The 15,022-nt window shown below is 33.3% G+C and overlaps 1 protein-coding gene across 7 annotated transcripts in view; it reads left to right on the top strand.

Moving 5' to 3' along the window:
* Positions 1 to 15,022, top strand: part of LOC127729029 (uncharacterized) — a 133,117-nt gene that overhangs the window by 38,799 nt on the left and 79,296 nt on the right. For 5 of the 7 annotated variants that reach the window (XM_052236631.1, XM_052236635.1, XM_052236634.1 and 2 more), the window contains 4 exons: positions 8,440 to 8,512; positions 9,626 to 9,700; positions 11,758 to 11,887; positions 14,453 to 14,500. In XM_052236631.1, the coding sequence (XP_052092591.1) occupies positions 8,440 to 8,512; positions 9,626 to 9,700; positions 11,758 to 11,887; positions 14,453 to 14,500 (326 nt within the window). Of the gene's footprint in view, positions 1 to 8,439; positions 8,513 to 9,625; positions 9,701 to 11,757; positions 11,888 to 14,452; positions 14,501 to 14,830; positions 14,849 to 15,022 lie in introns of all 7 variants that reach the window. The other 2 variants (XM_052236637.1, XM_052236638.1) reach the window with 2 other exon arrangements.

Below are 15,022 nucleotides of genomic sequence, written 5' to 3' on the forward strand. Positions count from 1 at the left end.
AATTGGTTGTTGTTCCCTATGCTGATATTGTTGATGTTTTGGGTTATTACCCCTACTGTGATACTGAGGAGTTGTAATTGGTTGTTGTTCCCTATGCTGATGTTGTTGATGTTTTGGGTTATTACCCCCTAATGTGATATTGGGGAGTTGTAATTGGTTGTTGTTCCCTATGCTGATATTGTTGATGTTTTGGGTTATTGCCCCTAGTGTGATATTGGGGAGTTGTAATTGGTTGTTGTTCCCTATGCTGATATTGTTGATGTTTTGGGTTATTACCCCCTAATGTGATATTGGGGAGTTGTAATTGGTTGTTGTTCCCTATGCTGATATTGTTGATGTTTTGGGTTATTGCCCCTAGTGTGATATTGGGGAGTTGTAATTGGTTGTTGTTCCCTATGCTGATATTGTTGATGTTTTGGGTTATTGCCCCATCTGTGATATTGAGGAGTTGTAATTGGTTGTTGTTCCCTATGCTGATATTGTTGATGTTTTGGGTTATTACCCCTAGTGTGATATTGGGGAGTTGTAATTGGTTGTTGTTCCTTATGCTGATATTGTTGATGTTTTGGGTTATTACCCCCTAGTGTGATATTGGGGAGTTGTAATTGGTTGTTGTTCCCTATGCTGATATTGTTGATGTTTTGGGTTATTGCCCCCTAATGTTATATTGAGGAGTTGTAATTGGTTGTTGTTCCCTATGATGATATTGATGATGTTTTGGGTTATTGCCCCTAATGTGATATTGTTGAGTTGTAGTTGGTTGTTTTCTTTTAGGCTGATATTTGGGAGTTGTAATGTTAGTTGTCTCCCCTGACTTATATTGTGGATGTAATGGGTTATTGCCCCCTAGTGTGATCTTCGGGAGTTGTAGTTGGTTGTTGTTCCCTATGCTGATATTGTTGATGTTTTGGGTTATTGCCCCCTAGTGTGATCTTGGGGAGTTGTAATTGGTTGTTGTTCCCTATACTGATATTGTTGATGTTTTGGGTTATTGCCCCCTAGTGTGATCTTGGGGAGTTGTAGTTGGTTGTTGTTCCCTATGCTGATATTGTTGATGTTTTGGGTTATTGCCCCCTAGTGTGATCTTGGGGAGTTGTAATTGGTTGTTGTTCCCTATGCTGATATTGTTGATGTTTTGGGTTATTGCCCCCTAGTGTGATCTTGGGGAGTTGTAATTGGTTGTTGTTCCCTATACTGATATTGTTGATGTTTTGGGTTATTGCCCCCTAGTGTGATCTTGGGGAGTTGTAGTTGGTTGTTGTTCCCTATGCTGATATTGTTGATGTTTTGGGTTATTGCCCCCTAGTGTGATCTTGGGGAGTTGTAATTGGTTGTTGTTCCCTATGCTGATAGTGTTGATGTTTTGGGTTATTGCCCCCTAGTGTGATCTTGGGGAGTTGTAATTGGTTGCTGTTTCCTAGACTGATATTGGGAATGTAATAGGTTATTGCCCCTTTGTGTGATATTGGGGAGTTGTAATTGGTTGTTGTTCCCTATGCTGATATTGTTGATGTTTTGGGTTATTACCCCTACTGTGATACTGAGGAGTTGTAATTGGTTGTTGTTCCCTATGCTGATGTTGTTGATGTTTTGGGTTATTACCCCCTAATGTGATATTGGGGAGTTGTAATTGGTTGTTGTTCCCTATGCTGATATTGTTGATGTTTTTGGGTTATTGCCCCTAGTGTGATATTGGGGAGTTGTAATTGGTTGTTGTTCCCTATGCTGATATTGTTGATGTTTTGGGTTATTACCCCCTAATGTGATATTGGGGAGTTGTAATTGGTTGTTGTTCCCTATGCTGATATTGTTGATGTTTTGGGTTATTGCCCCTAGTGTGATATTGGGGAGTTGTAATTGGTTGTTGTTCCCTATGCTGATATTGTTGATGTTTTGGGTTATTGCCCCATCTGTGATATTGAGGAGTTGTAATTGGTTGTTGTTCCCTATGCTGATATTGTTGATGTTTTGGGTTATTACCCCTAGTGTGATATTGGGGAGTTGTAATTGGTTGTTGTTCCTTATGCTGATATTGTTGATGTTTTGGGTTATTACCCCCTAGTGTGATATTGGGGAGTTGTAATTGGTTGTTGTTCCCTATGCTGATATTGTTGATGTTTTGGGTTATTGCCCCCTAATGTTATATTGAGGAGTTGTAATTGGTTGTTGTTCCCTATGATGATATTGATGATGTTTTGGGTTATTGCCCCTAATGTGATATTGTTGAGTTGTAGTTGGTTGTTTTCTTTTAGGCTGATATTTGGGAGTTGTAATGTTAGTTGTCTCCCCTGACTTATATTGTGGATGTAATGGGTTATTGCCCCCTAGTGTGATCTTCGGGAGTTGTAGTTGGTTGTTGTTCCCTATGCTGATATTGTTGATGTTTTGGGTTATTGCCCCCTAGTGTGATCTTGGGGAGTTGTAATTGGTTGTTGTTCCCTATACTGATATTGTTGATGTTTTGGGTTATTGCCCCCTAGTGTGATCTTGGGGAGTTGTAATTGGTTGTTGTTCCCTATGCTGATATTGTTGATGTTTTGGGTTATTGCCCCCTAGTGTGATCTTGGGGAGTTGTAATTGGTTGTTGTTCCCTATGCTGATATTGTTGATGTTTTGGGTTATTGCCCCCTAGTGTGATCTTGGGGAGTTGTAATTGGTTGTTGTTCCCTATGCTGATATTGTTGATGTTTTGGGTTATTGCCCCCTAGTGTGATATTGTTGAGTTGTAGTTGGTTGTTTTCTTTTAGGCTGATATTTGGGAGTTGTAATGTTAGTTGTCTCCCCTGACTTATATTGTGGATGTAATGGGTTATTGCCCCCTAGTGTGATCTTCGGGAGTTGTAGTTGGTTGTTGTCTATTAGGCTGATATTGAGGAGTTATTATGTTAGTTGTCTCCCCTTTCTGATATTGAAGAGTTGCCATGGGTTGATGTTTTCTGTTGTGTTTTTAGAAGTTGTAATGACTTGCTGTCTTAAACACTTTGACTCCTGAAATTAATTTTTTGCAGAATTCCTGGCTGCAATTTTAATAGAAAGAAGACGGTTGGTTGCCTTACTGGAACATGTGCGAAAGAAAAAATGACCTTGTAGTTTTGATCATTGAAATTGGGGAGTTTCACAATTGCCTCATTATATAGATGAAATAATTTAATATTAACTGAATACAGCTTACCTGCCAACCATTTTGAGCTACAAATTGTGAACACCCTCTTCTAGCTCTACTTAGGGGGTTTATTATGCTTGACAACATTTTTTCATTGAAAATTTTGAAATATATTAATATTTCAGCATAAAGGATATAATTTACATGGATCAACATTCTTGATGACCTAGGATGTTTTTTTAAATATGCAAGTAAACATTGTTTTTAAATGTAGCGAAAATCCAACACAAAAAAATACTATCAAAACAACTCATTGATGAAAGGGGTTAAAAAATAGGGGGAATTTTTTTGTCAAAGAGGGAGATTATCAACTCCCTCACAGGTGACAGGTCCAAAGGGGAGTTTTCAAATTTTTAAAAGAAAAGAGGAAGTCTCCCTCATAGAACTTGTGCATTGGCAGATGTGCTACAGCATTTGTGCTAATACTTGCATGGATTGGATCTTACATCTTTTACACCTGAAGATTTTGTATTAGTATAATTTACATTGTGTTGTTGATGTGAGTAATAGGATTTGCATGCAGATACATGAGGGGCCTGATGGAGGGGGTCTCATCACGATTCACGAGTTGATTTTTTTGTCAATCACGATTCACAGAAAATAAATTTCCATGATCACGGATCACGAATATATAAAAAAAAAAATCTGTAGAAAAACGGTTCACGATAGCGAAAATGCGCCGATCACGAAGAACGAAAATAACCCATCAGGCCCCTCATACATGTATTGATTTGTGTGACCTTCCTTTTTAACTTGGCTTACAACATTAATACAGTATGGTGCACAATTATGTAATCTTTATTACAGTATAGGAGCAAAAAAAATAAACTTCAATATACACATCATTTGTCATATTATACAGTAATAATGAGTATAAAAGGAGATAAAGAGTATAGATTAACAGATTGCAACCCAAGGACAAGGAAATGAAATCTATTAGAAATACAAATTATTAGAAAGCCAGTGCTTAGATAAAAATGCCTGTACTTTTACAGTGCTTATCCAAACTGCTCGGCCTCCATTAACTTTTAGAAAAATCTTCAATAAAAATGCTTCGCCAATTAGAACCAAACTAGACTAGAATCATCCTTTGGATATTTAGTTTAAAAGTGTGTCTGATGATCAAGCCTGTTACCCAACTTGGCTGCCAAGGCTAAAAATAGAAGATGGGGGTATAAAATGAAAGTATTGTCTATTGTCTTTTAAACTGTTATAGATATAGAAAATATGACTGCAACAACAATTTTCAGAATGACAAGAACTACTTACTGTCCATTTTGACCAAAAATGTCGTACAACTCCTTCAAGGAGTTATTTCCCTTTAATGACATTTTTTTTGCAATTCTGGCTATTATCTTTAAAACTGTAATTGATAAAGTGATACTATAAAAAGGTGAAATGATCAGCATAACAAAGATCTACAAATAAGGAAAACATAGTAGAAATTGTCAGGTTACTCCTTTAGGTAGTTATTGCCCTTGAAAGACAATTTTCATCCTTTTTTTTTGTCTTTTTTTCCTAAACTATAGTAGATAGAGAGAAACTGTTGAAATAAAAGGTAATCACCTGGACAAGATAAGTCAACATGGCCAAAATCATAAATCCACTTCCTATAGGAGATATTGAAGGACAATTTTTACCCATATTTGTGTTTTCTTGCATAAATTATAGCAATACAGAGAAACTGTACACAACAAAATTTGTCAATGGAACAAAATATACAAATAAGTTAACATGTCAGAAATATGTGTATTGAATGTCAAAATTTTATGTAGGTAGCTCATAATTATATCCACAAAATGTTGAAAATTTGTTGCTAATTGATATGCAATAGAGAATGAAAGTAATATAACCCACTGTGAATTCATTTATTTTTGTGAATACCAATTTTTCATTGATTAAAGAAAACATTCATTTCGTGGATATTTAATTTTGTGGTTTGGCCAAAAATCTGCGTACAAACCTTTAGAAAATTTGTATTTCTTTAAACACTCAAATTCATAGTTTACCTATACCTACAAAATCCCACAAAATTAGTACTGTCAATTCATTTATTTTTCGTGGGTACCAATTTTTGCGGAATAAGAAAAACTTTCATTTTCATGGATATTTTTTTTGGTGGTTTTGCATATAGAAAGTTTGTCCTTTATTGAACATTTTAACATGTTGTTAACCTGTACCCAAGAAATCCACAAAAATTGGTATTTAACGAATAATAATGAATACACAATACCCCCTGAATAACAATGAATCCTCAGATGTGGATATACATATGAATTGTAAGTAGAATGCATAAAGCTTTCTTAAATGTGCAATACAGTAACTTAATACTAGACTGATAACTTCAGGGCTTTATATGATAATACATCTGATTCGAACAAAAACAAAAGTACTCACATCACAAATCAATAGAGATTATGTTTGTTCTGAATGCCCCACATCGAAGGGAGGTAACATTTGGCGTATGAATCATGTCGGCAATATAAATTCAATAATTTATTTATCTTTTGTTCAAAGATACATAAAAGGAATTATAAAAACATTTTAATTCTTATCCTTTTGTTTATGATTTTAATGAAGGATTTCGATTAGCATTAAAGTACACTTGTGGGACAGGGTTTTGCTTCTTGTTGAAGGTTGTACTATGACAAAGAAAAATTGGTACATCATTAACAATATTACTGCCACAGTAATTAAAAACCGGTTAACTGTGGCCTAAGCATTATCATTATGACATACAATCAGAGGAGATAGGCCATTAGTTCATACTATGTAGATACATCTGATTCTAAGGTTAATATAGTTAATGTATGTTTGTTCCATAAGCTCTGATTGAAAACAATGGCAGTCATAAGATAAAAGGTCCTCAATTTATCTTATCCCTATAATTCAAAGTAGTATAGGCCTAGATGATTTCTGTAACATAGCCTATGGTGACATTTTCCTGAAACTTGGTAAGAACTACAAGATAGGACGGTGCTTTGCTTTTGTGCCAATTGGCATTTCATTTGCACCAAAATAATCTTTCATTTGCGCCACAAACCATATTTCATTTGCGCCAAAATAAAGCAATTCATTTGAGCCAATAATACAGGTAAATAGTATGAAAATAGTTGTATTCAAAAAGAAATTTTTAATAATAACTTTAAAACACAGTTTTTGATAGCATAATAAAACATATTCCTCCGAAATCAGTCATCGTAACCCCAATGAAAGCACTATACACTGATACGTTCTTAATAAGAGACTTTTCTTAATAATGTAAAAACAACAGTTCTGTTATAATAAACTAACGAGATCATAAAACCTAAAAGAAAGCACTATACACTGATACATTCTTAATAAGAGACTTTTCTTAATAATGTAAAAACAACAGTTCTGTTATAAATTAACGAGATCATAAAACCTATAAGAAAGCACTATATATATACACTGGAGTAAAACCAACTGTTTGTTTGTTCTGACACAAGACTTGTAAGCAACAGCTCTGATGTTCTCATTTACACAGGATAAAACCTATATGTGTGGTCATAAAAATTACAGACTAATTTCCTCTATAAACAAATAAGGAGATGTGGTTTGATTGCCAATGAGACTACTATCCACCAAAGTTCAAATGAAGTGGATGAAAGCCATTATAGACAACCGTACGGCCTTAAAAAACCCATATCGTGTAGTCGGCTATAAACGGCTCCAACATGAAAAATATGAAACAATCCAATTCTGAGAAAAACTAACGGAACTAACTCAGAATTGACAATGTCCATCTTGACACCTCAAACATGTGAATACTATATAATTTGAAACCTAAGTGACTCTTAGTTTTATATTAAAAAATGAGTATGAACTTACTTACCCGGGGGGAATACTTAAAAAAAAAATCTTACTCACGATGTAGTAATGAATATTTTAAACTTTTCTGTTATATAAGAAGCTGCTCAACCAACACCTTTGTGGTGAAGTGAAGGTAGAGTCACTAAAGAGGATACCCGATGGTATGCAGGGTTGTCAATAAAAATAAATAAATAAAATACCGCTGGATTGACAACAACACTTTAGTGAACTGCAAGTTTTATTGTGTCGACTAGTTTCGCCGATTAGATCGGCTTCTTCAGGACAAATTATATAGAAATTACAATCCCTGAAGTATAAAAAAATGGTATCTAAATTTTAACGTCATAATGTGTTTACTCCATTGTCTTTGTTGTTCCTGGTTACCAATGTATGAATGAAATGAAAAAATTTCAAATGTATGTACATAAAGGAAGTAAATTAAAAAATATGTGTAACATGAATGTAAGTACAATGTCAGTGTACAGTTTGTATAAAGTTTCTTCCTAATTTGGACAACACTTTTAGGGCACACCTCTACCACTTCGACTGGCTTCCCTTTGGCCAGAGGTACTACTTCCAATCGCGGAAATGCTGTAACTAAAAGTGGTTTACCGTCGCAAAATTTTTAGGCAATTTAGGGATGGTATCTCTGTTTTTACATATATTTAAATAATTTTGGTGTTGCTGGCATCTAACTAATTTAACATTTAATTTTCTGAAGGCACATAATGATGGTACATTTATTTCTCGAATCCTTTGCGGCTCTTCTTTGTACGTGGATTCTGCTGTCTGATCTTCGTTTGTTCTTTTCCTTATATTTGTTTGTAGTTCGGCAGAGGTTGATGGTGTCGGTTGATTGCTGGCTTCTTGAAATTCTTCGGTATCGTTCGATTCCATGGTGGCCAAGTGGTCGGCGCTGTGTGGTATAGGCAGATCAGTGGATGCAGGGGTTCAGAAATCGGGATAAAAATAAGAAGCTGCTGAACCAACGCCTTTGTGGTGAAGTGAAGGTAGAGTCACTAAAGAGGATACCCGATGGTATGCAGGGTTGTCAATAAAAATAAATAAATAAAATACCGCTGGATTGTCAAGGTAAGGTGTGAGAGCATTTATACATCAGTGTGCTCTCTATTCATCACTTTTCAATCTCCCCCGAGACTAATTGATTTAATACAGCTAAATGTAGGTGGACTGTCTATGTATGTTATCCTTCAGAATTGTTTCTAAAGAGCTCCCATGTTTACCAAGATGGAAGCTTTTACTAAATAAAAAATAAAAAGCTGATTGTTTGTTAAATTATTACCAATTTCACAAACTAATCCATTACAAGCAATAGGAGTAGTCAGGTGCATTCAACCTCAGGTTTACAATTTTTATACACCAGCATCATTTTTTTAGTAAATGGAAACATCTTTTTTACTCACTTCTCAATTTTTTTCCAGATCTGATGGAAAAGAATATATCTTCACTGCTGAGAACCATGAAAGCCTGATGATATGGTTGATAGGACTACAGGTATGTGATGCTCAAAAGTTGTGCTTTCATTTCAGATTTCCACATCCTGGAGTTAGCTTAGCCTTTTGTACATTAATTAAAGAAAATGTATGGTATAGGTCAATAAAACAGCAACCCAACTACACAGAAAATGAAAGGACACCTTGTATATAAAAGTTACTTGTACATTTACTGTGGATTCGTTATCTTTGTGGGTACCAATTTCCATGGATTAAGGAAATATCATGTTTTCGTGGATATTTGCATGATACATGTATTAATGCATAATAATTTAATTCTATGTACAAAAAGATTTTAAAAAAAATGTTATGGCTATTTGGTATTGGAAACATTTGAATAAAAGATAGATTGGGTAAACATAAACTGAACAACACAATGCAATGCAATGCAACCAAAAAAAAAGAAGATATGTAAGTGGTATAGTGTGTTCAACCAGTGTGTATAAAAAAATCATTTATTTATGACCTATGGTTTTTGATTGTCCACTTGGTATCCCCCCCCTTTTTTATGCCCCCGCTGAAGCGGAGGGGGCATTAAGTTTTACCCTTGTCCGTCTGTACGTACGTACGTCCCAAAATTGGTTTCCATTCTCTAACTTTAGTTTGCCTCAACCAAATGTTATGAAACTTATACACAATTCTTATTACCACAAAACACAGATCAAGTTCGAATTTTGGTGTCGTCACTTTTGCTGTCCTAGAGTTATGCCCCTCTACAAATGGAAAAATTGCTGAATTTTTCGTTTCCATTCTCTTATTTTAGTTTGCCTCAACCAAATGTTATGAAACGTATACACAATGCTTATTACCACAAAACTCAGATCAAGTACAAATTTGGGTAGCGTCACTTTTACAGTTCTTGAGTTATATCCCTTTATAACATTATATGCAAGCGGGGGCATTATCTGTGTCCCATGGACACATTCCCCATTTATTTAAAGATGTTTTTTTAGTAAAAGACATAAAGTCTGTCATGTGTCAATATTCAGAATTAAAGAAAAAAGACACTTCTAAAATTTCAAAATTAAACATGACTAACTTTAAGGTATAACTTTTACAGGTTTAATAAGTATAGAATTAATGAAATAAATATTATATATAAAAATTTCTACAGGCAAAGCGTGAATCCTATATTAAAGATCAAAATAAAGTGGTAACAGCCCCAGAGGGCAAGTCACACTGCAATAAGGTAAGTGTAAAATCATTCCCTTAATTTAACAATGACATATAAAGTTGAACAAGTTAGTACTTATTAGTTTTAACAGATGCTATTAATTTATGAAATTTTAGGTAGCATGTCTTTCAACTAGGGATGTCAACGAGTACTCGAGTACTCGAGTATCGCTCGGTAGTACCGAGTATCGAATACCAAAATGATACTCGACTAATCGATTTCCTGTTAGAATGTTGTTGCCTTCTTAAAGAAATAATATTTTTATTAAGAGCGCCTCTCAGGAAATTAAATATTCCCAAATACTATTGTTTGAGTAATCTTTTTTCTATAGATATTTTTTAATTAATTGACTAAATCATTGCCAGTTTACATAATTAGTACATGTGGTAAATGAGCTATTAATTATGGTATAAAATTCCTTTGACTATTATCTAGTCTTGGGTAATAATGTTGAGGGTTTTACGTCCATAAGACAATGTCCCACAATACATAAAATGGGTATAATTTTGTGTTTCCATTCTGTAGATGTTTTTCCGAGCGAGTACTTGAGTATCGCTCGGTAAATCCAACAAGTACGCGATTCGTAAATCTTCACCAGGTTGACATCCCTACTTTCAACCATTATTAACCTTTAAAACAAAGAAAAACAAAATGTATATCAAATTACATTTACAGTTCTACAGACTTAATTGTATAATGTTGTCATTTGTCATCCATTTTTAGCTCACCTGGCCAAATGGGCCAAGTCAGCTTTACTCCTCAATTGACGACTGTTGTCTGTCGTCGTAAACTTTTACAAAAATCTTCTCCTCTGAAACTACTGGGCCAAATTTAAATGAACTTGGCCACAATCATCACTGGTGTATCTAGTTTAAAAAATAAGTTTGATGACTCTTATTTATTGTTTATTGTTGAAGATGCACACAGACCTAGGTTAACGACACAGGCTCTTTTGAGCCTCTAGTTATTATACTCCCACAAACAAAGTTTGGGGGATATTTAGGAATCACCATGTCCCTCCATCCCTCCCGCTTCCTGTCCGGTGCATAACTTCTGTACTTTAAAACTTAGGTTAACCAAACTTGGTATGCACTTGCATCATGGCCTTGGGATGTGTCACATACAAAGGTCAGATCACTCTGATCAAATATACCAAAGTTGGGTCACTCTGACCTTAACTTTGACTACTATGAAAGTTAAACCTTGTCTGATTTGTGTCCTGTGCATAACTTTTGTACCATAGAACTTAGGCTAACCAAACTTGGTATGCTGACACATCATGGTAATGGAAGGGGGAGGGGGGGAGGGGTCATATATCAAAATCAGGTCAATCTGGTCTTAAATTTGACCTTTAAACCCTATGATCTATGATGGTATAACATTGTCTGATTTGTGTTTGGTGCATAACTTTTGTGCTGCACTTAGATTAACAAAACTTTGTATGCAGAAGCATTATTCTGGCCTTGACCTTAAATTTCTGAATTTACAGTATATAAACCTCAGACTTTATTTCTGGGTCATATAATTCTTTCAGATTAACCTATCAGTAACCATGTGTCAATCTAAGACAGATGCAATGATTATATAACATAAGAAGCTGAAAACCAAAAATCTCAAAACATCACTGCCTCATTACTGAATTTCACAGCAGCAACTAAAATGCATGAAGGATGGCTATTAGTCCCGCTATGGGGACAGCTCTAGTTTTTTTCCCTAGTGTTTTCCATTTTAATCTTTTTCTCAAAAGCCTCTAAATGGATTGTAGTCAATTTCAGCAGATAAATTCATTAGAAGGTCGTTTCCAGATTTTATCTCTTTGGTAATGACTCTTTATTAGATATTGAAACCAAAGATTGTTTTTTTAAGAGACATCAAGAAGTCAAGAAATTTCCCATATAGTTTACATGGTCTGTTAATCAAACTGTACACATTTTCTATAGGCTTGTATTCAGATTTAACAAAACCGTGAAATAACATCCATGAAAATACAATTGGTACTAACGAAAAAATGAATAAATCATAGATATATGACTTTCTGTGGTATGATAGTCGTTTATCTGTATTTTTTTCAGAGAGTTATCGGTATAGATAATTGTGAGTCTAACATACCAATGGGTGTAACAAGAAGAAAGGTGAATTGGCAGACTTATAAAAATCAGAAAGTGGCAGAATCTCTCGACTCTGCTCTCTACAGAACAAAAAGTTAGTATGAACATAATGCGACTTGTTTCAATGATACATCCTTTGTGATCTATCATACTATTTTATGCACATTGAATTTGTTTGTACTTAGTATGTAATACTAGGGTTTTTAGTAAAATCAATGTTTAATATGATAAGCTTTAATTAATTTTTTGAATTTTACAAACAGCTTAAAACTATTGGAAAATCTAGAAAAAAATTCTCTCAAGACTTTTTAAGGGCATACGATACAGTTACAGGGGAGGTAATGACGTTGCTAACGTTAAATGTTATTTTTCACGATGTCAAACTGTGATATATCGGGAAAAGATGCATTTTCAACTGATTTTTATCATTCAGACTGATTTAACTTGAAAACGAGTTGATGGACCCCTCTTTTTAAAATGACATTAGGCTTAATTATGTATGAAGATTATTTGTGCCAATTTATATGAACAAATCACTGATGAAATTTTTTTTAAATTAGATAAATATACAGCAAAAAATGCCGTTCTTTGACTAAAATCATGGAAATGTGATTAAAATTAATAATTTCCAAAGAATAGCTTCACAAATTCAAAGCACACTTATATAGAGAAGATATTCCAGATGCTTTTGCAAAAATCTGCTTGCGTTTATCTTTTTTTTTTTAAATTTAAGGTGTGTCTTTCTAAAGGAAAAAAATGACCAAGAAACCGAAATTTCTAGTAAATGTCTAAAATTTCAACCCCATTTATCTCTAAAAGTAGCACATGAAAGTATATTTTTTATAACATATCTGAATTGACTAGGTGAAAAATAGCTTGTATGCTAACTTTCATCAAAAATTCACCGTGGGATCAAAAATGTATCCTATGCCCTTATTAATCTTATATGCTAAAGCTGCTGCTAGGGGCAGTCTTAAACTAACAGTGAGGTGAGAGTTTTTTTTTTTTTTTGCTCCGTGTTGAAGACCTCACTGTGAGTTTGAGATGAAGAACAGCAATAAAAGTGCTGTTCCTTTGCTTTTTGTGTGTTTTTTGCTGTGTATGTACTGATTTTGTGTCATGGATGGAACCCCGTATCCTATGTTTGTCTATTGATAGTGATATTTAAAAATAGTATATCTAGAATATCTGTCCAAAAGGCCAGTGTGAGCTATAGCCATTAATCATGTTCGCCAACTTTGAACTTTGAAAAGATCTTTGAGGGGTATTTTATCTTAAAGTCATGCCAAACAATAGTAATGCTGTCATTTCTTTGAAAAGAACATGGGGGTAGCTGGGACTCTCTCTCGAATTTTAAAGGGTAAAAGATATAACAAAAATATTAAAGAATGTTTTTTATAGATTTGCTTGGATAAGGACTGAAAAAAATACTAAATGGAAAAATATCAAAAATAGGATAAATTTTTTTCCATTCCATTTCTTCTCTGTATTAAAAGTCAGACAGTAAGATTGTACTTTTTACTAAATCTAAATGTCATTAAAACAAATATCCTTTTTTTTTTCATCTATAGTAAGAAAACAACTTTTAGATATTAATTATTTTTTGCACCTGTATTTTCTTTTGCAAAGATCATAGTTCTTCAGGATTTTGGTGCCACAAAAAAGATCTGATTAAAATAGCAATCTTATGTGCACATTTTGTTTACAAAGATCTGACAATGCTCTGTTCTAGTTTCTGAATGTCAACTTAGGAAATTTCTGTGTTAAAAAAGTCTTCACAACAGAATAAAGTGTCAGGGCATTGTTAGGTCCTTGTAAATGACGTGTGGAACAGATTCTGTGTTTTAATAATTTTGATTAAAAAAATTCAGGTGGTGCTTATTGAAAAAATATTTATACATGAATTACAAAATAAAAGATACTGTCTTCTCGATGCTTACAAATTGGTTTTGAATCTTTTTTTTTTAATAACAATTGCAGATCTATCATGTTTTTATTATGATGAAAAGATATTCACCAAAAAATTAATGTGCACTTAAAATTTCCTAAAAAAATTTGCCTTTTTAAAGCATAAATTTGCATTAGCTGTATGTATATGAGATTTGATTTTTTGCTGATATATCAATTCTATAAATAATGTATTCAATATTTGTTTTTCATGCAACAGCTTTATATGTATCTATTATATGCATCACTTTTATGAACAGCTTAATTGTTATATATTATATTGAATTAATTTAAAAGTAGGTCACCACTAGATTTGTATAAATATCACTTTATTATATTAATTTTTTTGGAAAATTATATGAGTTTTTATATTAAATATTTTTGTGGAAATCTTTTTTGTTCTTTATTAAGTCCAAAGTAATATTATTTTTTAATAACCTATATTGTAAAACTTGGTTTCTTTCTTACTTAAAGTTGGAAAAAATATACAGAAATTTTCAATATATTTATTATTTAAATTTACAAATCTAAACTTGATGAAGAAAAGAAAAAACAGCCTGATTTAAGGCTATTGTAAAAAATTCTCATGTTTTGTGAGAAAATTTATATGTTTCTTTTTGCTATTTATCAAGGATTTGTATAGTGAATTTGTAAATCCTATTTATTTAGAAAAAAACAGTATTAAATTTAGCATTAATTTATCAATGTTTAGACCATCAAGAAGCAAGTAGATCTAGGTCACTGCCACCTGTTTTTGAAGGTAAAATGTGTTTCAGGTTTGGTCTGAACTGACACTGCCTAACATTTTTTATTCACCACTGTAAGGGAGATAATCCAAACTTTATTTCTGACTTTTACATCATCTATAAAAATAACAGTGGTGAATAAAACTATTTTTAGCACAATTGCATTATATCCCACCAAGCTAATCAGCTTCAAAGTTACTTTTCTTACCTTTTCACATCCACTTATAGTTCACTTAATTTACAATTTACACTACTAATTTTCTTTGCTTATCGCTCAATTTGAACCAGCTGTATATATTTTTGACAGTGGCTTTTAACCTAGTATATCATACTCCTTCTTATAGCTCAACCCATCGCTATCCGTGAGTATCTATATGTTGTAGATAAAGTGGTTGTTTTTCTGTTTTAAATGACTTTGTATTGATTCAGTTACTTATACTTGTACTATGTTTTGTCGAAAAGAATAATATTTGAAAGTTTGTTTCTATTAAAGCTCTAGGTTGTAAAAAATTCTCATGTTTTGTGAGAATAATTTT

This window comes from Mytilus californianus, unplaced genomic scaffold, assembly GCF_021869535.1.
Source record: "Mytilus californianus isolate M0D057914Y unplaced genomic scaffold, xbMytCali1.0.p SCAF_2, whole genome shotgun sequence".
NCBI lineage: Eukaryota > Metazoa > Mollusca > Bivalvia > Mytilida > Mytilidae > Mytilus > Mytilus californianus.